Here is a 26,482-nt window from a genome sequence, read left to right on the forward strand (position 1 = left end):
GCTGCTTTTGTACCCAATAGCAACCGCTATATGTAAATTAGCTGGTTTAAAGCAGGAAGTGCGGCGCGCCACAGTCCATAACCGAGACGAAGCGGGCAGAAAATGTTAGAAAGGGTTAGCGGATAATGGCATCGGGAAATAAACACCCTTTGTCCTAACGGGAGAACACACATCTAATTTTTACCGATACGGGAAAAGGGAGCTGCTTATTATCGCTTTGATGAAAGAGGTATGATGCGTGTATCTGTATTGAAATTGGATGCGTTTGTTTTTTGTTTTTGTTTTTTTACTCTGGAGGGGTGTCGTCTCTGTTTTTCCTGTTTACTTTTATTTTCTGAAATAATCGTATTATTTTTGTATCATTTTGTATATATCATTTTGTCTGAAGTAGATGTCTCGAATATATGTTTTTTTTAATATCTGTCATTATATCTGAAGTTGCCCATCATACTGTCATTATCATCATCGTCAGTGTGGCTTAGATTATGTTTACATCTCTAAGACTGTAGTTTTGCATACCCATGCATATCCACACTCTATATAAATATAAAAGCCATTGGAGATTTAAGGGTGTTTTTGAAGTAAAGGCAGATGCAGGGCCTTCTGCAGGACTGGACTCACACCAGCGCACTGTCACGACCACCATCAACAATAAAATGTGTGTTTAGCCACAACATTAAAACCACCTGCCTAATATTGTGTAGTTCCCCATTGCGCTGCCAAAATTGCACCAACATGCATCTCAGTATAGCATTCTGATTCAACAGAGTGGTTATCTGAGTTACCATAGACTTTGTCAGTTTGAACCAGTCTGGCCATTCTCTGTTGACCTCTCTCATCAACAAGGTGTTTCCGTCTGCAGAACTGCCACTCACTGGATGTTTTTTGAAAATCCCAGAACATCAGCAGTTAACGAAATACTCAGACCAGCCCATCTGGCACCAACGATCATCCATGCTCCAAATCACTGAGATCAAATCTTGTCCCTATTCTGATGGTTGATGTGAATATTAACTGAAGCTCCTGACCTGTATCTGGATGATTTTATTCACTGCTGCCACCCGATTGGCTGAATAGATAATCGTATGCATGCTTGTTGGTGCCAGATGGGCTGGTTTGTGTATTTCTGTAACTGCTGATCTTCTGGGATTTTCACACACAACAGTCTCTAGAATTTACTCAGAATGGTGCCCAAAACAAAAAAGATCCAGTGAGTGGCAGTTCTGCGGATGGAAATGCATTGTTGATGAGAGCGTTCAACAGAGAATGGACAGACAGGTTAGAACTGACAAAGTCTACAGTAACTCAGATAACCGTTCTGTACAAATGTGGTGAGAAGAATATAATCTCAGAATGTTATTCTGGGATGCGGGTTGGTGCTGTTTTGGCAGCACGAGGGGGACCTACACAATATTAGCCAGGTGATTTTAATGTTGTGGCTGATAGGTGTATGTATGTGTAATATTTATGCATGTATTATATGTATGTATAATCTATTTGTTTAGCTGTTTTTATATATGTATGTATGTGTGTATGTATGTATGTATGTATGTATGTATGTGTGTATGTGTGTGTGTGTGTGTGTGTACATACAGTATATATGCATATATAGTAGATATAAACATGTGTGTTTAGTAGGGCTGCAACTAACCTATTTTGATAATCAACTAATCAAATTATTATTAGAACGATTATTTGACTATTCTGTCGATTATTGCAATGATTAATCATTAGCTCTTAACCGATTATTCAGCTTGTGCCTGACTTAAAAGGTTGTATTAAACATGCTTACTAACAATAAAGAATTTGAAAAATACCTTTAAATGACATTCATTGAATTACAAGGAATTTTTTTTTTTAATTCCGTAAAAATATTTACTGCAAGAAAATGTTATTGTAATCAAGAGTTTTGGTCTTGTTTTCCATTGAAATGATCTCAAAATCCTTACAAGATACATTTAACTCATTTAAAACAATGTTCATTTCTTTAGCAGCTATTCTGCATAAGGAAAAATTGTTATCTGAGAATGTTGAATATAAAAATCTTTAAAAAAAAGATGCATTCACTTGAGAAGCAGCATATGAGATATTCAGACTTGCTTTTAGAGAATAGATCTTGAATAGAAGTATATTTTGTCTTTACTGCACACGCAGAAGTATAACCAAGTGAGAAATAGTTAAGATACATCCTCTTAAAGTCTAAATATCTTAAGTAAATTTATCTTGTTTTAAGAATTTTTAGACCATTTTAAATGGAAAACAAGACAAAACACTTGATAACAATAGTTTTTTTTTTTGCAGTGAATTTCTTTACAGAAGTAAACTTAATAAAAAGTATTTTTCCCTTTAATTCAGTGAATGTCATTTAGAGGTATTTTTAAAAGATGATTTTGTCCTCTTTATTGTTAGTAAGCATGTTTAATACAACCTTTTAAGTCAGGGCACAAGCTGAATAATCAGTTAAGAGCTAATGATTAATCGGTGCAATGATCGCCTAGTAATTACATCGATTATCAAAATAGTTGTTAGTTGCAGCCCTACTCTCAAAGTGCACCAGATTGATGCATTTACCTTTTAGAATGTAGAGAATTTCCTTACGTGGGAACATGCACCCGGACCCCCCTAGAGGGTCCAAGGTCCACCCACCGTAGTCTCTCAAAGTCCTGTGGGAAACACTGATATAGAATTACATAATGAATAGCTTTTATGTGAAAATGTATTAATGAAAGTTTCTTGACCTTTCACTATTTCGTTGTGTAATGTTATGAAGATATTTAAGTAAATGATTTCTATTTGATTATATTAATATTTATCTTCTTCTCTTTGGGCTTATTCTTGCTCAGAAACAAGTGTGTTGCATACTATACTGAATCTGGCTTGTCTTGGAATTTCTTTGATCCAGGATCGCTGTACTGGCTGTAATTACTTCATATTTATAATTAAATTAATTCTTTTTTCATTTGATTTGTACAGATTTAGTTCACAACATCACAGATTGATACAAAACAAAACTTTCTTGGTCATTTATTATGGGAAAAATCAGAATGAGAAATTTGAGTGTAGTCCATTTGCTGTGAACTACATGCACATTAAGACACGAATATCAGGGAATCAAGTTGATGGTTGTATTTCCTGATGATTAAAAATTGAAGCTTCCAGTTTGTTATATGTTTAAAATACGAACCAGGAAATGTTTTTGTAATTTAGCCCTCTGAAATTATTTTCATAGACTCCTCTAAAATGTACTGTTATGTAAGTTATATTTTCACAGTCAGAGGTCTAAATAGTTTGGCAAATCCTTATCAAACATGTTGATGTTGTGACCTGAAGAGAACTTTATGGGGGAGCATTTGAGGGTATCGTTCAGTGGAACAGCCTATGTCATGGACAGACGCCAGTTCAGTTATTAACACAGGCTTGGTACCTGTGTCTGTTAACATTTAAAGCACATAATCTACCTCTTATCTTTTCTAATACGTGCCTCTATTCTTTCCCTTCTTCATAGAATTGACCAGATCACTGTGACTTAAGTCTTCAACAGAGAATAATAGTTCACATACAAGGAACCAAACTACTAACCTACAAAGTAATTGATCCCATCAGTTTTTATTATTAGCTAGCCATTATTTAGTACTTTTTGTTGGTCAACACATTAAAATAGTATAAACCAAGTCTTCCTGTCAAATGATGTAATAGGTCTTCACTCAGTGGAGTTCAAAAGCCCACATTGAAAATCTGAGATTCAAAGTTTTTAGGATTTTGACGTTAAAAAAAAAGAATTACGATTCTGCAACATTTCTACATTATTCTGCTTTACAAAAAACAGCCTGATCCCATGCACATTATGTGACCATGGGAAAATTTTTGCAAAACAACATGACACGGTTCATACTTTCACTTCAGTTTCCCAGTGAAATGTCCAGCGAGGATCACCATTAGCGAGTGAATGATGTAATCAGATGAGGATTTGAAGGTCAATATTAGATGGAGGTTTTACTGAGTAAAACGTTACTTCCTAACCTAAAATGAAATGAGAGTTGAACAAAACCGACATCCTTACCTTAAACCAACACCTAAACCTAACTGATATTGTGGAAAAAGGCAAATCAGACAGAAAAGAACATTTTCTGAAGCAACTACGTCATTTCAAATCAAATCAAATCAAATCACTTTATTGTCACACTACCATGTACACAAGTGCAACAGTAGGTGAAATTCTTGTGTGCAGTTCCGAGCAACATAGCAGTCATGACAGTGATGAGACATATACCAATTACAATAAACAACATACTTACACAACACAATTTACATATCAGATGTACACATACTTACACAACACAATAATTATATACAATGTACAGTAAACAATACACACAATATAGAATACACAATATACAATAAGTAAGAGGATATGAAATATATATAAGTATTGAGGAGAATATGTTGACAGTCCAGTGTGAGATTATAGCTGAATAAAGTGCAGAGCTAATTATTGATCCTGATAGATCAAGTGTTCAACAGTCTGATTTCTTGGGGGAAAAAGCTATCATGTAGTCGGCTGGTGCGGGTCCTGATGCTGCGATACCGCCTGCCTGATGGTAGCAGTGAGAACAGACCATGACTCGGGGTGGCTGGAGTCTCTGATGATCCTCCGAGCTCTTTTCACACACCGCCTAGTGTATATGTCCTGGAGGGAGGGAAGCTCACCTCCGATGATGTTTCTGGCAGTTCGCACCACCCTTTGCAGGGCTTTGCAGTTGTGGGCGGTGCTATTGCCGTACCAGGCGGTGATGCAGCCAGTCAGGATGCTCTCTACAGTGCTGGTGTAGAACCGTGTGAGGATGTGGTGGTTCATTCCAAACTTCCTCAGCCGTCTCAGGAAGAAGAGGCGCTGGTGAGCCTTCTTCACAACGGCCTCAGTGTGGACGGACCATTTGGTGTCGCTTTTATGATACTTGCATCTTACGTGTCAGCTTGAGTTTATGGCTGGGCTTGAACTACGATATGCCGAGTCCAAAGTCCAACAAATTATCAGGAGAGCTACTGCACAAGCTAATAGTGTTGGAATAATTGTCTTTATGAAGGTGTATCTGTAATACAAGTGTTAAAATGTGGTGTTTTTCAAATGATGCGTTATAGTAAAAGCATTTCAATTTCATAACATAGTGATGTATGAGGAATAGAGTGATAAAGAACTGTTCATGAAGGTTTGTCTGAAAGTGAATAATACACTCAGTTGTTGTAGCACCTCTAGTGTTAATTTCACCTGGAAACTGCTGTGAAATGTTGAAAGCGGCACGTAAAATCAGTTTGCAAAAATTTTAAGTTTAGGTTTACAAAAAAAGCAAATATGTGACTGTATATGTTATCCATAATTTGTTATCTCATTCCTTTGTAACTGCTTATTTTCAGAGCAAAAATGAGCTCTCACAATTCAGAGGTGTACACGGTCACACCGGAGATGCCGGCCATGTTTGACGGCATGAAGTTGGCAGCTGTAGCCACAGTGCTCTACATCATTGTCCGGTGCCTAAATTTGAAAAGTCCCACAGCTCCTCCAGATCTCACATACCAGGATACAGCACTCAACCACTTCCTGCTCAAGTCATGTCCTATCCTGACCAAAGAGTGAGTATGACACATCTGATTATCATTAGCAAATCAGCTGAGTTACTGACTTTACTGAGCAAACCGCACCTCAGAATAGCTTTAAAGTCTACTGCTTTTAGCACACTGTTGCCTAGACAAGTTCAGCCCTCTTAGAGTCACATTTATAAATATATGGCTCAAGAGCAGCTTTGGTAGGATATAATACTATGGAGAAATTTAAGCTTTCATTACTAGAAAGGTTGGCTGCTTTTATCAGTAATGATGTTTGTTCATTTAAAGTTTAAATGCATTTATTCAGTGCGATTTAATTATATAAAAATTAAAAAAAAAATTACATTATCAATCGTGTTCCCAGACCGCATTAAGAAATATTACGACCATCAGAGCAATTCACTTTAGAAGTACCACCTATTTTCAGCAGGGGCAGTAAGCGCAACTCCAGCGCTCAATGCGCAGCTGTACAAACAACAAACCACATTCAGGCTGTGTCCGAAACTAAAGGTAGCTTTCTTGTTGCCTCACTGCCCTATCAGTCAATGACTCAACGGATAGCGTTTGCGTATGAAGGCACCTCCAGAAACTGGTTTTGGGCGGGCTACTGAGGCTCTGTAATGTCACCTCATTCCTAAGATACCAGCAACCGATTAACACAATCTGATGTCCACTAAAGGTGACGCGTCTGCTTCATTCATCTAACCTTCCAAAATTGTCTAATAATCTAGAACAAATTCAAGAGAGTTTTGGCGATAACCAAGCGTATATTTCATAACTACAATACTAATTTCTCACTAGAAATGAAATTAAACATTGGAAAAACTGGTAAAAAAAAAAGTATATTATACACAAGTTTGCTAACAACTGCCTCTTCAGCCGCAATTTCTTTTCTTCATCTCAACCGCTGTGGATCCGCACACACAGGATTGTGGGAGTTCATAGGCAGTGAAGGATACATCTATGCTGCCTTCAAAAATCGATCAGATGTAGGTATCTCATTAGACAGGATGTGACACAAACATTGGATTCGGACGTGCCTTGATCCCTTCCTGTCTCTGTATATAGACTCCAGAGGCAGCATTTTGCTGATTTTGTACGCAACCTCGGGGTTGCTTGACACTAGCGACAGCACAAGATGAGGATGGGTTCTTGTGTTCAAACACAGCTGGACTGAGCACAATTCAGAATGCAGGGATCTAGAAACATGTTTTTCTAAGTTTTAAACTACGTTTAACTTGACACGGCAACCAAGAAATGCTGTTTATGACACAATGCAACCAATGTGAGATGCTCAATGCGTCCGTCTGACGCATTTGTTCATTGATGTGCCCTTAGAAAAGCCCTTATTATTAATCCATTTCGGAAAGATTGAAGAATTAAATTGCAAAATGGATTGCTGTGGACTGTAGGCCAATGATAGGCTTATTTTCAATAATATGGAAATAAACAAAATATTGCACTCTAAAGATACTTTTTGTATTGCCTTATCAATGTTTCACCCATCTACCAAAATAATGTAAACTATTTTGATTATCTGAATTATATTTATTATAAATATTATATTTATAGCTGGGATAGGCTCCAGCCCCCCGCGACCCTGTACACAGGATAAGCGGTTGACGATGGATGGATGGATGGATGGATGGATAAATATTATATTTATAATTATTGAAATATGATTATTTAATCATGACATATTGCATTATTTTTATTTTAGGGGACTTTCACTGCAAATATTTATATATTTGATTAATGAATTGGCATGTAATTCATTCGATTTAAAATGTTTAATCAATTGACAGCCATAGTTTAAAGTGATCGATTTATCTAGTAAGCAAAGACTTGCAATTAGCGCTGTCAGTTGATTACAATTTTGAATCGTGATTAATCGCATCATTTTTCATAGTTAATCGTGATTATACGCATATTTTGAAAGTGCTGAAATTTGAAGATGTATACTTCTTGTCTTGTCAAAATGCATTTATTTCCTTTTTAGGAAAGAAAGCAATAGAATATGTAACAATTAATATGCTTTTTTTTTTTTTAATAATGCTTTATTAAAAAAAGTATTCCCAAACAAAGCCTTCCACTGTATAAATTTAGAAATGCACTAAATTCACACCAATTCAAATTACATTAAACGTTTCCCAAAGTCTAAGTGGGAGTTTGACTAATTAAAAGAACTGGTCCCCCTATAGGTTGAATATTCATTGCTATGGGCATTAAATCTCTTACTCTAGTCCTTCACATTATTATTTTACCAGCAGACTGTGGCTATCCGCTTTGCTACAGCAGTAGTGAAGCTGCATTCATTATTCGCATCAGGGCATCATCGCCAGTGGCAAGCACCGCTTTGAACTCCAAATGAAAATCGTTCCAGACAAAAACATCTCATTCTGCATTTTGGTGATAGTTTAGACTTGACATGCTTCTGTGCTGTGGTAATTAAGTTAACTCTTGCTTTCTGTCACAAGTCGCATCTAGGCTTTTTTTGTACATACAAATAGCGTTAGGAGGAGGTCTTTTCCCATGGCTGTTGTGTGTGGTGTTTGTGCGTCAGTGTAATGACTCCAGGCGAACATATCGCCAAGGTTCCTCCCTATTTCAACCAGTGTTTATGCTGATTTATGCTGTATTAAGTGTACATGCGTTAATAGCGTAACATTTTTGATTAATCGCATGTGTTAACGCATTAATTTTGACAGCTCTACTTTCAAAACATTTCTTCATTTTAGCTGCAAAATAAGGGCTTTGTATAATGGTGGTGGGCCTAGACTGCTTCACCATAACCTGTATGCTTCAACATTACAGGTCAGCAAGGATGTAACAAAAAATTGAAGAAAATAAAGATTTGCAAAACACTACTAGCATAAAAAGTCCCATGGTATAACTATGTTTTTGGGCATGATACCATAGTAATTCCATGTTGTTGTATCATGGTTATAATATGTTATTCTTTGAAGTACCATACTACCACATGGATATAATGGTTTATGAATATATCAGTCAGTAGTATTATGAAATATGTCAAAATTCCATGGCATTGCCAACTGATTCCATTACTGTACCATGGTACACCACAATATTTTTTGTAAGGATCACCAGTCCTTGCACAACATATAACCAACTAAATTTTGAATGAAACAGGGAAAAGATGACATTTTATTATTCATCAAACAAAAAGAATGATTCCACCTTTAGAGAACAGATGTTGTTCAACAAAATATTCAGATTTTACAGCTGAAAATAACCGTAAAGTCTGATTGTCATATAATCTCAGTGTATTACAAATGTAAAATAAAGCATAGTTGACTAACAGCCGCTGCCATATTAAAATTTTTTGTATTTTATGGGTTTTTCGGTAATTTCGGAGGCATTCTTTGATGCTGTTTGGTATAAAAACTTTACGCAATTTAGTCAAGTTACAAATTCTTTTGCCTTAGTTTATTAAAAAAACAGTGAGGTACTACTTGAAAAATTCTTTGTTGGCTGTGACGACTTCTGGTTATTACGCTGTTTATGTTTGAAGCCAAGACTAAGGGTGCCTTTCCAATAACAGCAGTAGAAATGTTTATATACCTGTGCTGCAGTTGTACATTATGTAATCAACTTTGTAGATACCAGCTTGACTGGTGATTTATCAAACCACTGCTAGTCTTGGCTATTTTTGATTAAATTCCAAGAGATGACTATCATTCATTTCATTGTACTTGGGCAGAATCTGCTATTAAAATGAGAAAAATATCTCTTGGAGGCTGTTCCATACATTGACCTCAGAAGTTGCAATATGCATTACATATGTCCTTTGTGCCCGTGCAAGTGGGTGTTACTTTTGTAATCCAAAGTGACTCCTGGCTGGTTATGTAATCATTATTTTCCAGTCCAGATACTATACTGGGGATCGATCGACAAAACGCAGCACATTGTCCATACTTCTCCTTATCTCATCGGTAGCACAATTAGCTTTTCCCATATATCCTCCGGCAAAGCGTTGTCCAGCAAAACACCCTTTAAGAAAACTGTATTTATGTTCAGAATTTGGAGATCAAAAGTTTATTTTGTCAAGCTTTGATAATAGACATGCAGGTCAGAGATATTGTGTTGTGGGTCTGGACTTTGGAACATTATTAGGCGTCTCCTGCCAACGCAGCCCTATTGCTGCATGCTTCCTTGTTTTTGTTTTTTTAATCTTTTATGGTTACTGATGACTACTGCTCAACAAAGTGAGGAATTGTTAAAGATTAAGTACAGCGAACAAAAAAGCTTAGATTTTCAGTCAGTTTCATTGTTATAGTCATGCGCAAGCTTTGTTTTTCAACATTCCTGAGAAGCGCCAAGATTATTTAAAGGGTGTCTACGTTGTGTTGGTATTTGTGTTGCTAAATGTATCCATTCTTGGGAGTTCTGAACTTTACTTCCCTCCAATGACTTGGTTTTACATAAAAGCGGCATCTCTTTCTGCTAATCCTGTTGTCTACTTAGATGACCGTGTCATAGGGACCAGATTAAACCACTCTGGCTTTGATTCCTTCTAACCGATAGTTCAAGGGTAAAAATACAGAATCGATGCTGACTATATAGTTACGTTTCAGACTGTATGATTAAGTATCTTATGTAATATTCAGGTGTTATGTAATAGATTGCAGTGACACAGGAAACGGGGGTGGGGAAGGTGTGCACTGGTGTGACCGTGGACTTTGCTTGCTGCAATTATTAGGCTGACTTTGTGTAACTGAATATTGTGTAATTGAAAGTAAGTCTGGCTCATATCCCATTGGCCTGGATAAGCTATCTGAATAAAGGATGGTCAAGATGGTCGGGTCATAGCCAATGAGAGACAATGTTATGTCTTGTAAAAATAATATTCAAGAATCTGAAAAATTATGTCTCAAAACTGTGGTATTTTAGAAGTTATGTTTTTTTATTTTTTTTTTATTTTATGTCATGGCCCAAAACAATGATAATCTAGAAAATTATGGCTCAAAACAGTAATGTTCTAGAATTGTGCAGCTCACAACTGATATTCTTGAATATTAATGCTCAAAGCTGTACAATTCTAGAATGTAATGGCTTAAAACAGGGATATGCTGGAATGTCATGGCTTAGAACAGTGATATTCTAGAATGTTATTGCTCAAAACTACATCAGCACTGCTGTGATTTGGCCACAGGCATGAGGCTGCTGACCGAGTGCTGTAGGTAATTACAGCAGTGCTGATGTAGGGCCATATAGCATGATTGAGAGTGTGTTATTGCTCATATACAACAGTTCAGTGAACAAGTACATTTAATTTAGGAAACACTGAGTACTGTCCTAAAAACTCATTTGAGCATGGAAGTACTTTCTTTCGTGACTGATCAGAATCTGCCATTACTGGTTCAAAACAAATGATGCGTCCAAGCCTTCATTAGTAATTAAAAAAATGTCACTTCATAAGTGGCATAATGGCTTGTGCTGTTTCAAACAAGTTATTGGATATGGATGGATGGATGGATGGATGAGAGAGAGAGAGGGAGAGAGGGATATGAGAGTTAGAGAGAGAGAGAGAGAGGGATGAGAGAGAGAGAGAGAGAGAGAGAGAGACACGTGTAGCGTGTGTGATCACCTGTTGCCACACCCAAGCAGAGATGCTGTCAGCTTTCTGAAGATCAGCTTTCTCAGTGGTAAAATAGCCGTCCAAGTGGGGGTATTCCTCTCAATTTCTAGGTAGCCGGTGTGCAAGAGTCATTCCCTATAGAAACCGCAATGTCCTCTGCCATTTTAAACATTATGTATTGAATGTGGAAACTCCGGTAAGAGGTAAGCACTTTGAGTTCTGTAATCAATCAGTGTGTTGTGTCTCTCCGCTTTGATAAGCCTTAATGCTGAAGTTGTTTGTTTAAAGCAATTTCCTAGCTTTAGTAGTAATACTAGCGATCACAGAGCGCTGTTCTATGTAAACAATGACTAACAGATTCACTTCACGTCACCAACTGCCTCATATTACAAACAAAAATTTGCTTTTGCCAACACCTGCTGGCTAACATATATAATGTAAAAAAAAAATAGATGTAAAAAGAGACACATAGCCTACAATAGCTCTTAACACATATGCGCTGATCTTACACTTTAGTTTAGTATGACGAACACAAGCGGAGTGATACACACAGTAAAGCGTCCGAATGCTGCTGGTGTCAGACCATCGGTGCTGATGGAACGTCTCGCGTCCAATCAGATTCGAGGACCGGAACTAACTGTTGTGTGTGTGTGAGTGTATGCGTGTATATACAGTATATATATTTATATTTATTTAATTGACCAGATAAGGTTTTGCATGATTATTCTCAAGATATGAGGTTGGAGACACAATGAGCAGAAAATAAATAAATAAATAAAAATCACGCCAAATATTTTTTTGCATATATTTTTGCCGCAAACCTATAGTTCTCTTGGCTCAGATTAATCGGTAAAACCGATATATTGGCCTACCTCTATTTGTAACATTTAATTCCACATTGTGCAAGTTTCCAGATGCCTTTTATGTGGAATTTAAATGAATAAAGAATAAACATGGTGGCTATCTGACAACCCCAGTTTATTGTCATTTCGAACTAGAAAGGTAAGCTACCTTCACAACCATCTACTAAAGTACATACTCCTAAGTAAGTTCATTTTGCAGAAATGTTAGCAAGTCACTTGTCAATTGTAATTACTTTCAAATGAGCTTTCTAGATCTTCTGTTGTTTGTGGTAAAGAGCAGATAAAATGCTTTGCAATATCACGCTTCCACACAAATCCATTCAATTTGTACCACTTTTACTGAAACGTTTAACAGAACTGTTCACAGAAATGTTCAGTTCAGACCTAGAAGTGTCAGACCTAGCAAGCTAGGAGCTTAGCGAAGGGCTAAGCTGGCTATTGGGTCAAGCTTAATTGGTGGGCGGGACTGTTATATAACAGCACATTGCACCTGTTTGTTGTCTGCTGTCAGCTGTTATGTGAAACATTTCAGTGCCTGCTGTTATTATAGTAACCTGAAGGACTTGGAAATGTAGGCTGCTGCCCTCATGGTTTACTTATCAGTTTATAATTAGAAAAAGATGCACACTTTATTGTATATTCTGAAGAAACATGCATTTGTTAATCAAATAAATGGTTTGTAAATGGTTTGCATGCTCCCTTCACAGCAGAGTTATTAACGCAGCACACTTGAAAGTCACATTTTTCATGATTGCATCAAGAGCAGTTTAATTTGTTTTTAAAATGAGCTTTGCATCCTATTGCATTTGTTCTCCCTTATACAGAGTATAGCGGAGTATAGGCTCCTTTTTTTGATTGGCCACAAAATCAAGTATTATTTCACTAAATGGAGATTTTGTTACATTGTCTAGGTACATTCCTCCTCTGCTATGGGGTAAAAGTGGTCATCTTCAGACGGCCCTCTATGGAAAGTTGGGTCGTGTTAGTTCTCCACACCCGTATGGCCTGCGCAAATATCTGCCCATGCAGGACGGAGCCACAGCAACTTTTGACCTCTTTGAACCCCTGGCGGATCATCAAACTGGAGGTCAGTGCCACAGAGCTGGGTACTTTTAGCCTGGGCTGGATGGTAACACTACACTGCACTGTGGAAACTGATGATTAAGAGTCTCTCATTCAAGTTCAATGAGGAAGTTGTCATGTAAATGGAATAAACCGCTTGCATACTCCCTTCAGTGAAGCAGAGTTATTTAATGCAGCACACTTGAATGTAAACATATAACGCCATTCACAATCTATTTTACTTTTGTTATCAGACATATTTCAGAGTGAAACAGGATGCTTGGGATGCAATGTAGGCTAGTCAATTTTGATTTCATGTGTACTTGCATAGCACAAAAAAAGAATAATAATATATAATTGTAAAGGACAAAAATATATGCGTCTTTGCAATTGCAGTATGTCGATGTCAAATTCAACGCATTAGAAAGTGGCGTTTATTCAAGGTTTATGTTGTTATTCAAATACTGTATTTTGCATTTGTTTGCTCTGTGCTAACATTGTGGCACATTATCATAGTTTAAACTTCTTTCCCAGTAATGTAGAACAATTCGAACATTTGGCTACATAACTTTGCATTTATTTGCCTGCATGAGAAATGCCTTCCAGGCATTCTCAATGTTTCTGTGTTTGCTTCACAGAGGATGTCACCATGGTTATTTGTCCTGGCATTGGGAACCACAGTGAGAAGCACTATATCCGTACGTTTGTGGATCATTCGCAGAAACAGGGCTACCGCTGTGCTGTGCTCAATCACCTTGGGGCCTTGCCTAACATTGAGCTCACCTCGCCACGCATGTTCACCTACGGTACGACACTTCTGCTGGACTTCATGAAGATATAATGTGTTTATCCAGGATATGTCAACCTTTTACAGTGAATCAGTTAGACACATTTCATGTTTTTAAATAAAGTAATAAGCAAAAGTAGCCATGCATTACATTGATTTTACTACAGAAGGTGCAGAAGGTTCAATGAATGTTTAAGGTTGGTAAGCAACATAATGGTCAAAAAACTTAATAGCAAATGCTTTGCTGTTTAAGGTCTTATAGCTTGTCAGCAAGCCAAACTGGCTAATGTAATAGAACTGTAATAAAAACTTGATGAGATTTTAGTATGCACTTTTACAGCAAAACTACAGCATTGTTAAGCAAGTTAAGTTAAATTAATTCACCTAAAATCAGGTGCCAGACAGGTTTACCAATAAGAATACATTTTCCTAGAATAAAAAACAAGATTTTTTTTAATACAATTAAAAAAAAGTACCAGTTTAATAATTGTCTAATGGAGGTTTCAATACTAAACAGTAACCAAATGCTTTTGTTTTTCTTTCTATAGGCTGTACATGGGAGTTTGCAGCAATGGTGGGGTTCATAAAGAAGGCTTTTCCTCAGACAAAACTTATTGTTGTGGGCTTCAGTCTGGGGGGAAATATTGTGTGCAAGTTCCTGGGAGAGAACTGCACCAACCAGGAGCGGGTTTTGTGCTGTGTGAGCGTGTGCCAGGGTTACAGTGCACTAAGGTGAGCCTTATTAGTTCTGTTCCCAGAGAATAGTTACATAATGCAGATGTCATAATACAGGAATATTCCGGGTTCAGTACAAGATCAATCGACAGCATTTGTGGCATAATGTTGATTATCACAAAAATGTATTTAGACTTGTCGTCCTTTCTTTAAAAACAAAAGTACAAATCAAAGTTAATAGGGCAAATTTTGGGAAGAAAATAAGGGGCAAGTCAAAATAAATTTTTGTGTTAATCAATATTAAGCCACAATGTCTGTTGATTGAGCTTAACCAAAGTCTTTCTAGCAAGTCAGTTCACTGTCAGCCATCTTTGGAATGCTCTTGGGAGACTATTTCCAGTCATGCCACTGCAGCTCCTATCTACTTGAATGGGGGAACAGAAATTTCAAAAATGTTTTTTCAAGATTACAATCAAAGAGCATATTATAAATCGGTTAAATCAGTTTTAAAACTGGTATCATACATTGTGCCTCATTATCTAATTACACTAAAAACGCAATTTTCCAGGCTTGTATAGCTAATGCGAATGCGCATTTTCAAGTTGATTGTTCGGTTCTTTCTGAATCTCCCCACCGAATGGGGCATCAGGAGAGGACACGTTGTTATAACTCGTTGTGGCTTTTTTATTTACTTTGATTAATTTTCCACATACAGTTGATTAATCCACACATAACAGGTTATAAACCTGTAGACATAAAGACAATGGTGTAAATGACAACATTGATAACCACATACATAATATACCATAAATTCTGAATAATACATAAATAAATATAAATTCCAATATAGCCAATATTATAAACATTATGGAATAATATATAATATATTATGGAATTTAATCAACATTCAATACTATAAATATTATAATATACTTTGTGTGAAACTGTTGCATTTCTGTGTTTAAAATGTGTATGCTTTGTTTAGTCATTAAGTTTAAACACTCACCAAATACACAACAATGTCAGTGTTATACATTAAACCAATCGCCCAAAACCACAAAAGGTGTTCTCAGTGTGTTGGCCCAAAGTGAAACCAGTGAGTGTAGTTTTAAGTAGTAACGCTGAGCATAGTAATCCATTATCAATGTGAAGTGATTAACTATATTACCCATCCGGCACCGCAAACAGGAAGTAACTCGTGTGACAGTGAAACGCTCCAAATCCAAACATTCACTTAAAATATAACCACGGATACTATAAAGCCGACAACGTTAAACCTCAGGCCGCAAACAAGGTTTTATCAGTGCGACCAAAGTAACGGTTATCAGGCATACAAGTCGCGCACATACAGCGGCAGTACAGCGGTAGCGCAAACAAACTTAAACCCGCAGCTCAATGGATAGAAACAGCAGCTTACCGGTGGCGCATCTCTCCTGACGAGACAACATGCCAAAACTAGTACTCGCTCCTGCTTATAGCCCGTACTCATTCATTACTGGATTTCAACACACCGGTTTGGGAGTTTTTACTGGTCCACGTTTCAACTCTTGACTGGCCCGTCCTTCAATCAGGAAAGTGAATCAATCATTCATTCATTCAATTATTGCTGCTGAACACCCGTGACGTAGTGAACGCGACATTGATTGACAGGCGATGTCTGTATCTAAAAGGTGATTGGCTCTTTTACCTGTAAGGTGGGACTTCCTTTCTACATCCGTTGATCGTTGGGTGCTAGAGCTTCTTGGATGGGTGTTCCAATTTCTCCCATTCATTTTAATAGAAGTGGCCCATCTCTGCTAAATACTCTGTGGCTTAACTTTTATTGAACACGGAATATTCCTTTAATTGTACACATTACATAAGGAACATTTCAACAGTGCTTTAAAAAATGTCAGATAACAAACGTTAGTCACACTTAAGTTAGTCAGACTGCATAATTTTACGTGGCACCAAATTGTAAGTCACGTTCACTGTAACCAGTCTTGAAAACAGGTGATCCTGGGTTAAATCCCAGAGGTGCCTCCAATTTTATGTATCACCCTCTAGACCTCTTCTGTCCTAATTTCCTTAAAAGAAAAATGGCTGGATTTGTCTTATAATCTTTTTTTCTTTTGAAGATTTACTAGCATCAAGACTGAACCAAAAGCTCCTCTCAGGAACTGTTCAATGCATGCTCTGTCCATGTTGATGGCAGGGACACATACTTGCTGGACCACTTTGAACGGGGACAGTTCCAAGTGCCTGAGAAAATCAGATAACTCGGTTGCTGATGCATCAGGCGGAATGCAAAATATAAGTTCTCTCCTGAGTAGAATTTTCAAGAGCTTCCAAGCATTTTTCAGCAGTAGCCTCAGGATCAGTGACTCTGGATGCTTTACTATTTCAAGTGCTGGCCCTTTAAGACTTTCCATCAGTCTCCATTTTTTTTCTCTTTATCTGAGCAATCACATTCTTCAACCACGTGAAATGCTTGCTGTAGCTAATATTGCATAAGCGAGATGCAAAGTAACAGTAGGTGGCTTGAACACACTGTAGGACAGTATATTGGTGAAACTTAAGTGTATCAGTTTATTATGGTTTTACATATCACAAAACAAAAACTTTGTTTAAAAAACAATTTGGTTGGTTAACCGTGCTCTTGAGGTCATTGTAGAATTTGCACGCTGACTATAAAGATAGCAGTGTTGACACGTTGAGATCTATAAAGAGGAACATAGCAACGGGTCTAACAACTAAACATGGAACAAGCTGTTGCACATCACTGTCAAAGAATAAGCAGCTGATGCCTGCTTCCTCATGGAGGAAGGAGCTCTGGAATGTGGTGTGTGTGTTTTGGATTTCAGTGAATCCTAAAGCCACACCTTTGCTGTCAATGCTGCTATCTGTCCGGTTTGCCAGCAGCTCCTCCGGGTTTTTCTAGACTGTGTCAGCAGACTTGGCACTTGTATATGAATGTTGCCAAACAGTCTAGCTCTCCCTACAGACAGGATTACTGAATCTATAAAGCCTCCGCTAATCTGCTTTTCATGATTATCTGGCGGATTATTGTTTTCAAGAACTCTTTTAATGCACCTTTTGAATTTTAATGGAATTGATATTAAAGGGGTCATACTGTAATTTTTTTTGCGTTTATTTTTTGTAAACGTCCACTTCAATTAATGCTTAGGGTCTTTAGTAACCAGGTACCTCATTCCACCTTCATCTCATCCATTATTTGAGTTATACCCCCACTTCTTTAATATTATCTACTCATCTTATGAATTGTCAAATGGCAAAATTGCAAAAACATCTTTTTATCTAATGGTTTAATTACCAAAGATATAAAGTGTCTTTAGTGACCTGAGATATGTAATAGTGTGACAATATATATTTCCTCTTCTATAAATCATTTTTTTATGACTTTCACAGGATAACCATTTCTTTGTATATTCTAAGACATACAAGTGACATATTCATACAAACTACTACTAGATCATGTAGATTTTCTGCACTATGGTGGTGAATTATCAGTATATCATATGCATTTGCACATATATATATTAAACATGTTATTTGTTACTCAAAGTGGCGCTACTGTTTAAGTGATTGACCCGATTTACATTTGACGTTGCTTTTTGACGAAGCAGCAATGTGGAAGTAAACTATAGAAAGTGTAACACATGTACAGTTTTAATTGGCTATTGTCATTTGGGTGTACTACTGAAGTTATGTATGTTGTGTGTCTATTTAGACTCAATAAGCACCTGGAAAATACATTTGTGTAGCTTATGTGTAGATCCGTATGCGTTTTGCCAGTTGAATCTCATAAAATTTCAGCGATTTAATGAATCCCATTCTGTTAACGGTTTTGCTCAATCTAGTTTTTAGCTGCCCCATCCTTTACAAAGCCTGAAATACATTGGGAAACATTCACAAAGCAATCCGTGCTGAAATGTGCCACTCAAGCAGTTAAAGTCAGACTGAAATGATCAGAGATCTTATTAAAAAGTCAACTTCAGTGGCTCATTTCTATTTATTTATTATCCATGTATTTAATCATTTCTGTTGGGATCCTTCAGAGGGATGTGCAGATGTGTAGGTGCTACACAAAGCTAGGAACAGCACATGGTTTTGCAAAAAACTGTTGAGTTTTGTAAGTTACAGTATGATTTCCATAGTACATCAAACTCCTTGATCTAAAAAACGCACACACTGTTATTGGTCACTCTTACTGATGATAGTGTAATATCAGGCACTATTGAAAGTAAGCAGAAATAGCATTGATTGCTCATCCTGTCTTGTGTGCTGATTTATTAGGGCCCAGGAGACGTTTCTGCAGTGGGACCAGTGCCGTCGCTTCTATAACTTCCTTATGGCCGACAACATGAAGAAGATAATTTTGTCTCACAGGTACTGTTAATCTTGCCTGCTATTGAATCTGACTTAAGTGTGAATGGTGGTAAGTGGCTTGCTGTTACATACCCCTCTATCTTCGCATGAGATGCTTCTTATGAAACCGTTATGAGCTCACATTTTGATTAGCAATTGAGCTATTTGGAGACATCAGAATAACTTGATAACATAATGACACAAACAAAATAAATTAACCTGCTGAGTAGCAAGAGATCATAAATCTAACCAATGAGCTGTCATTTGACCAGAGTCAGCAAGAAGGTTTTTTTTGTGGTTCAACAGAAGCGTTTTATTCGGCATGGGCTCAACTAAGATGGTGGACGCAGATTTGAGTCGTCTCTACACTGCCACGTCTCTCATGCAGATCGATGACAACATCATGAGGTGAGTGGAGGGAAATTGCTAAATGTGTTTTTGTAACACTGTTTTGTGAAATGGAAACAAGTAAGCACTTAGTATTTGTATTGTACTTCGTAAAACTCAAGAAGCCAAAGAATACAAGAACAAAAATATTAAACATTTATAGGAACTCAGAGGAGCTTTTTTTTTTTTAAGAAAAATGTACATTTAAGATGCTTCCAGAACATCGATATTGTATGTTTTAGCCTATTTCCAAACATGCAATAATTTTAATTGAAATGTTACATATAGTAACGTACAAAATGCTACGTTATTAATGAGATCAGGCTGGAATATTCTCTCTTTTTTTTATTTTACCAATAGTAACCATTGTGTCTGCTAAAAGTACCAAAGTTTATTACAGTTTAATTTAGTACTGTGTAATTCTTAAAGGGGTCTTGATATGAGAAATACAATTTCCCTTGATCTTTTACATATAAGAAGTCATTGCACTTTAAAAACATACTGTAAATTTCAGAACTCAAAATGTCCTCCTCACTGTAAAAAGAGCATTTGTTGAAACCATGCTGCTAAAACGACTCATTCTCTACTTCCTCCACATTGTGATGTCACACTGTGGTAGACATTTACATCTGACCACCTCCACAATAATTTCACGGGATTGTAATAAGGAAGTTTCCTGTCATCAGAGCATTTCGCGGTTGAAGTTCCACCTGTTTTCAGCAGGGGGCAGTAAGCAAAACTCCGGCTGTATAGGCAACACTCAGCTGTACAGACAACAAACCTCACTCAGGCTTGACACTAGCGACAACACAAGATGAGGATGCGTTCTTGTGTTCAAACAGCTGGATGGAGCGCAATTCTGAATGCAGGAATCTCGAGACATGCTTTTTTAAGTTACAAACTACGTTTAACTTGACACAGCGACCTAAAAGCACTGCGTTTATGACGCAACTCAACCAACGCACTCAAAGCATCTGTCTGACACATTTTTACATTGACATGTCCTTAGAAAAGCCCTTATAATAAAAATATCTCTGGCAGATTGACTAATTCGGTTGCAAAATGAATTGCTGTGGACTGTAGGTCAGTGATAGGCTTATGTTCAATAATATGGAAATAAACATGTTGCCTTCTAAAGACACTTTTTATCGCATCAATGCATTACACGTCTTCCACTATAATGTAATGCGTTTTAATTATCTGAAAATCTGCATATATTTATTTATGCAATTAATTGTAATTTGATTTATTAATTGCCATATCATGATATCAATTCGATTCAAATTTGTAATCGATTGTCAGCTCTACTAATAGTATAAGTGAACCTCAAGGAACATATTAAAATAATAATAAAAAAAGCATGTCATGACCCCTTTAAAACTTCTCACACTGTTTGAAGAATTTTATGATTTTACAGGTGCAACAATAACAGTTACTGCAGAAACTACAGTAATTGTTTGTTCACTGTTTGAAGGAGATGATTTTACAGCGGTAACAATAGCCACTTTTACACATTAAACGCGTTAAATTGCAGTCAAATTGCCGTTTGGAAAAGGAGAACCATTTCAGTTTCACCATCCATCAAATTTGATGTTATTAGATGTTAATCAATACAGAGTAATGGGCTAATCACAACGTTTTGAGGAAGATTACGCAAAGCAGACTTCCCACGCCAGTGCGTCATGATGCCTTGTCCTTGCTCAAACAGTTAATCTTTTGGCTTTGTTCACACAGTTTCAACTTCCTAAGTATAATTGATGTTATTTTGTGTTATCTAGAAAATTCCATGGACACGACTCTCTGAAAGAGTACTATGAGAAGGAGAGCTGTGTTCATTACATTCATAATGCAAGTAAAATAATAAACCTCCTGTATTTAATTAGGAACACAGTAGTGTTTAGTTCTAAATGAGATGTTTCACAGATCTTCTCATGGTTTGACTTGTTCTCTCTGTGTTCTGTAGATAAATGTGCCTCTGCTGCTGGTGAACTCTGGTGATGATCCTCTTGTACACAACACTTTGCTCACCATTCCTCGTACACTTGCAGGTACAACACTGAACACTAACTGAAACTATGCATACTGATCTAATATTAGATTATGACCTCATATGCTAAAAATGTCCAGAATTACTGCTCGCAGAGCTCCACAAAGTTGACTACCAGCATGCATGTGACATCCTTGAGTTCTCAAACTGTGACAAACTATGCATCACAGTCAGATGGATTGTCTTTGATATTCATCATTGTGCAATTGGAGGCATATTAAAGTTAATCTTTACTTTATGGCAGTGTGTCACAGGAATACTGTTTACACTGTGGTAGATCTATTTGTATGGCTATTAGTGGGCAGGACAGCTTTGTTATTTGCACATTATATATATATATACTGTAGAGCGGGAGTTGTCCCATATGGGTTAAGATAAGGAAGGACTTGCTATTAAGGGTAAAGTGTATCATTAATTATTGGTGCCGAACAATGCTGCAACTTGATTATAATCAGCGATCACCGGGATGTGTATTAGACTTCGACCGATGTATCGGTTTTACCGATAATTGATGCCGATAGTTGCTTTTTGAAATGGTTATCGGCCAAAAAATATCGATCATAACATCAGTTTTAAAAACTATCATCTATTTAATGGGTTTTCTGCCTTTTCCACCACTGCAAAATCCACTATCGGTCAACCTCTAGTGTGTATATCGGCTATTTTAATGCAGATTAAAATCTGGCTAATCCAGTCCGAATTGCGAGACCGAAATCGCCATTTTACAATGGTTTAATGTTTTGAGTATTTTGTTGCTTACTCGGGTGTTCTATAATGTTAGACTTGACATTTGTTTTGAAGAATCCTATCTTTTGATTTGAGTCCCATAAAATTCCTTGTAAAGAAGGGAAATAATCAAATGAGATGAAGTGTTTAATTCATTTGAATACCCAAATATAGGTTTTACCACATGGCTATTTAATATGTAAACCATTGTATCGTTGAATTTCCTATAACTATTGTAAAATAGTTATTACTAGTGTTTTCAGTTCATTAAAATATTTAATCGCGATTAATCGCATGACTTTTCACACTTAATCGGGATTATTCGCAAATTTCAAAAGTTTAACTAAATTTGACTATATATACTGTACTACTTTTCCTGTCAAAATGCATTTATTAACAAAACAATATGTAACATTGTTTTAGTAACTTTTTACAAAGTATTCCACGATATAAAGACAGAAATGCACTAAAATAGCTCCATTTGAAGTAACATTAAACGTTTTCTTAAGTCTGAGTGGGAGGTTGACTAATTAACTAAAACTAGTCCCCATAGATTGAGTATTCATTACAAGGGGCATTAAATCTCTTAACCCTTCCTTAACTTTGCAGAACTTTCGGACCCATTTAGAGAGCATCTTTTTTTGCTTTTAGCACCGACATTGCGCACGTAAATGATACTTTATCCAAACGATAAAGAAGGAAATGCTTCACTCCAGCGAGTCATGTGAATGCAGCTTTTTTGGTTAAAATATCCTTACAGAATCACTGTAATGTGTAATGTGCCATTGTACATCGCAAAGGTTCTGCCCTATTCCAACCAGTGTTCAGCACTCACACAGAGCTGACTGAAATGTCAAATCGGTAAATGTGTTAATCGCGATAAAGAAACATTAACGCGCTAAATGTTTTAAATTAATTTCATGCGTTAATTTTGCGTTCATTTACTCATACTGTAATATAAGATTTTGGCCATACCACCTGCTTCTATGTTAGATACTACACCAAAATTGTACATTTTGCACTCAGTCACTGTTGTTGCAATTCTTAATTATTATTTCTGTGTTGATGTTTCCCTCCTTTCCAGAAAAGAAAGCAAATGTGGTCTTTGCACTAACACTGCACGGTGGGCACCTGGGTTTCTTCGAGGGTGCTGTACTGTTCCCTCAGCCCCTCACGTGGATGGACAAGGTCATTGTGGGTTACGCCAACACCATCTGCCAGTGGGAGAAACAGAAACCACCATGCCAAAGTCAAGGCGCTCATTCCAGTGAAACCAAATGCCAAGAGAGTAAAACATAACCACCCTCTTCAGCAGTTCACCACCACAGATCATTTGCCCCCACGCACATGATGGATCATGCCGCCATCTTCAAGCATTCACTGTCAGTGGGGGAAAAGTCGGTTTCTATTTATAACAGTTCATCGACAGCCTGAATCGCAACTACTTAAACATTTCCGAGTGAGAGAACGGAACCAAAAACAATGACCAAAAACAATCAAATGTTGTTTGTAGCGAGGACGCTGTTTTAGATTTACTGTAATTTGTAGTAACATATAATGTAGATATCTCTTGCACTCTAATTAGGAAACATTGAAAACTGGTTAATTTTTACCACTGCAATAGTTGTTAATTAATGTCTCAATTCCTCCAAATTCTTCTTGTAATTCTCATTCTTATCAGGGGTGATTCTCCTGACATTCTTAATACTTTTTTATTGTTACTTAAATCAGCATAAATTAAAGACAGTACCAAAAAAGGCAACCATGGTTTTAAGAATAGGCCTCATTTTCTCTACACAAAATACATTTTCTCATGTACGTCTTTTGATTTGAGGTTTTAGAGTTTCACCCAGCCAGTTTAGTAATAGTCTACATCACTGTACATAACACACGATTCTATGGAAAGCGACTGTTAAGCAGGCACTGTGTGCTTATGTACATGACAGGCACACCGTTTGTGCTCATACTGTGATATTTGGTATCGAACTTCTGCTTTTGGTCTGGTAACTATTTAGCACAGGCTAGCTTTCATATACTCATACTCTTATAAAGTCATTTAGAACTAGACTTTCTCAAGTATACCACATAAGACATGATAAAATTCATTGCAGGTTTAATCCAAAAACATTCCTAGGCATTTTGTTATAGCACTTTCATGTAACATTTTCCATTTTGTTTATAGACTCGCTGGCCATTGAAATTGGAAAAACGAGAGGGAGAGAAGAGAGCTCGATTGAATGATCCCACCTTATCAGTAAATGTTTATTTTGTAGCTTGTGGTGCGTTCCACAAGCATTACCACCCAGTTTTAGATAACGAAACTTTAACGGAAGTAATTTGCTAACAGTCAAAAGAAAACCACCAGACATTGTTGGTGCAGATTTGACTTTGAGGAAGTACATTGGAATTGATAGAACTAGATTGTATAAAGTGTTGATGTGGGAGACAACGGTGCATTTACTAGGTGCATGTCTGTGAAAATTGGCTACTATATTGTTTGTTGCTTGGTCATTTTCAGTTTTGTGCAAGTAACTTTGATTTTTCTATTTTTCTTTTCTGTTGTGGTTTGAATGGAAGCAATCTTCAAATACAGAGGGAAGGAAATATAAAATGAATATTTGAATTTGAAGGGAAGATTCAAAGGTTACTGGAAACCCTACGTAATATTTTGTGAAACATTTAGGCATTTCTTAATATATGTAATGGCCTTCACGGTCTTCATAAAAGAGAAAGTGTCAACTGAAGTTTCAGTGTTGTAAGTTTCAAAACCAAAGATGCCCTCTACAGGTAATTGTATTTTCATGTTTACCAAACTCTCAATGCATACTGTTGCTGGAACCAGACATGGTGAGATCAGGCTCATTAGAGCTTTTAAAGTCCAATGCAGATATTCAGTATTAATTGGTTAAGAGAGATAGTTTACCTCCCCTCTGTAAGTTAAATGTGTCTTTCACCATTTATTACTTCAGCAAAAGTTTCTTTTGTCTGAATTGAGTCAATTTGTTCTTGTCTTGATTTTTTTTTTGAATGGTGAAGTTGTGTTATTGTAAGCATAAATGCAAAAGCTTCTGACTGGGTGTCAGTGCTTGGCTGTTTCCGGGGATCGGATCCATTTGGCCTTTAACACAAGCACAAATTCGATCTCTGCTGTAAATCGATCCAGTTTGCCTTTCAGATTGTCTCTCACTTAATTTTGCACAGAAAAAAACAGGCTTTAAACATCCTCAACAAAAGTTAACCAAACTTTGTTTGTTCTTGTTTATTTGTTTGGTTTGTATTTTAATTTCATTGTTATTTTTATTCTCAATCGTATGTACAGAAGTATGATTGTATGTTGAATGTACGCTGAGTGTTTGCATCATATCACCGCTTCCAGTTATGAAAACTAAAAACACACATTTGTATTGGTAAAGAGCAAAGATTACGTGTTTAAATGATGTGCAGAAACTATAATATATTTACGGTTTATGTGATCGAGATGTTAATTTGTTTGTTGATCATCAATAATGCGTTGAATTTAATTCTCCTTTTCTCCAAGCCAAACTGAGATGACTTGATCATACAAGAAAATAGTGTCAAATGGAGTATAGAGAAAATGTTTTTATGCTGCAGTCACAAGTGGAATTAGAAATAATTTTTAGAAAAAAGTACCCTAATCTATAGTATCATATGTGACAAATGTTGGAGGTGATATGTAACCTCTGTATGAAAAATAAAAGCAGATGTTGTAAAAGGAAAGTGAAGGGTCATATGAAAAGTATTTTGTCTATTTGCAGAATTCGGGCTTTTAAGATTAGATTCACACTGCCAATGCCACTTTAATTTCACTTTTAAGGGATTAATTCACAAAATATGATCCTACAATTCTGACCCACTTTGTTTTTAATGGGTGATTTTTTTTTTTTTTTTTTTTTTAATATGTCATCTTCACAACCTCAAAAATCCATGCAGCATAACATCTAAATCACGGGTGTGTTTTTGGAAAACCAATGGTGTGTGATTGCATAACTTATTATAAAAAAGAATGGTTATTGTGTTCCAAAAAAATAAAATATTTTCTTGTTTAAAAAAAGTGTGTAGAGGCTTTTTGTTAGAAGGTGTACAGTATAAGTTGGATATTTTATATAGATTGATTATTAAATTAGTTTTCCTGGTTCAACACAAGCTCTAATAATAGCATCTGTGGCATGCTGTCCTTTACCACAGAAAATTATTTTGACTGGTGTCCCTCAGTTTGTATAAATAAAAATTCTTTACAGTAATACACTTACAATGCAAGTCTATGGGGCAAGATAGTATGGAGAGTTTAAAAGCACAGTGTAAACTGTTTTACTGTTTTTAGCAAAAATTGGTCTGGCTTAGCAAAA

At 36.6% G+C, this 26,482-nt stretch overlaps 1 protein-coding gene across 2 annotated transcripts; it reads left to right on the forward strand.

Moving 5' to 3' along the window:
• Positions 1–74: 74 nt before the first annotated feature.
• On the forward strand, positions 75–26,153 carry LOC127650472 (monoacylglycerol lipase ABHD2-like). 2 transcript variants are annotated; one of them, XM_052135923.1, is made up of 11 exons: positions 75–229; positions 3,506–3,586; positions 5,413–5,628; positions 12,975–13,150; positions 13,764–13,931; positions 14,461–14,644; positions 18,884–18,976; positions 19,262–19,363; positions 21,121–21,190; positions 21,306–21,390; positions 23,200–26,153. In XM_052135923.1, exons 3-11 carry the CDS (start codon positions 5,420–5,422, stop codon positions 23,412–23,414), a joined length of 1,302 nt encoding a protein of 433 aa, XP_051991883.1. In that variant the 5' UTR covers positions 75–229; positions 3,506–3,586; positions 5,413–5,419; the 3' UTR covers positions 23,415–26,153. The 2 variants fall into 2 exon arrangements, with proteins under 2 accessions (XP_051991883.1, XP_051991887.1); XM_052135927.1 differs by lacking the exon at positions 3,506–3,586.
• Positions 26,154–26,482: the final 329 nt, after the last annotated feature.

Source organism: Xyrauchen texanus, chromosome 1 (assembly GCF_025860055.1).
Source record: "Xyrauchen texanus isolate HMW12.3.18 chromosome 1, RBS_HiC_50CHRs, whole genome shotgun sequence".
NCBI lineage: Eukaryota > Metazoa > Chordata > Actinopteri > Cypriniformes > Catostomidae > Xyrauchen > Xyrauchen texanus.

What these genes read in the sequence shown, in the direction of transcription:
- LOC127650472 (XM_052135923.1), top strand. Translation starts at nt 5,420, where the DNA reads ATGAGCTCTCACAATTCAGAGGTGTACACGGTCACACCGGAGATGCCG. An exon ending in CAGGGTTACAGTGCACTAAG is followed by an intron (nt 14,645 to 18,883) that starts GTGAGCCTTATT and finishes CTGATTTATTAG; the next exon opens with GGCCCAGGAGACGTTTCTGC. An exon ending in AAGATAATTTTGTCTCACAG is followed by an intron (nt 18,977 to 19,261) that starts GTACTGTTAATC and finishes GTGGTTCAACAG; the next exon opens with AAGCGTTTTATTCGGCATGG.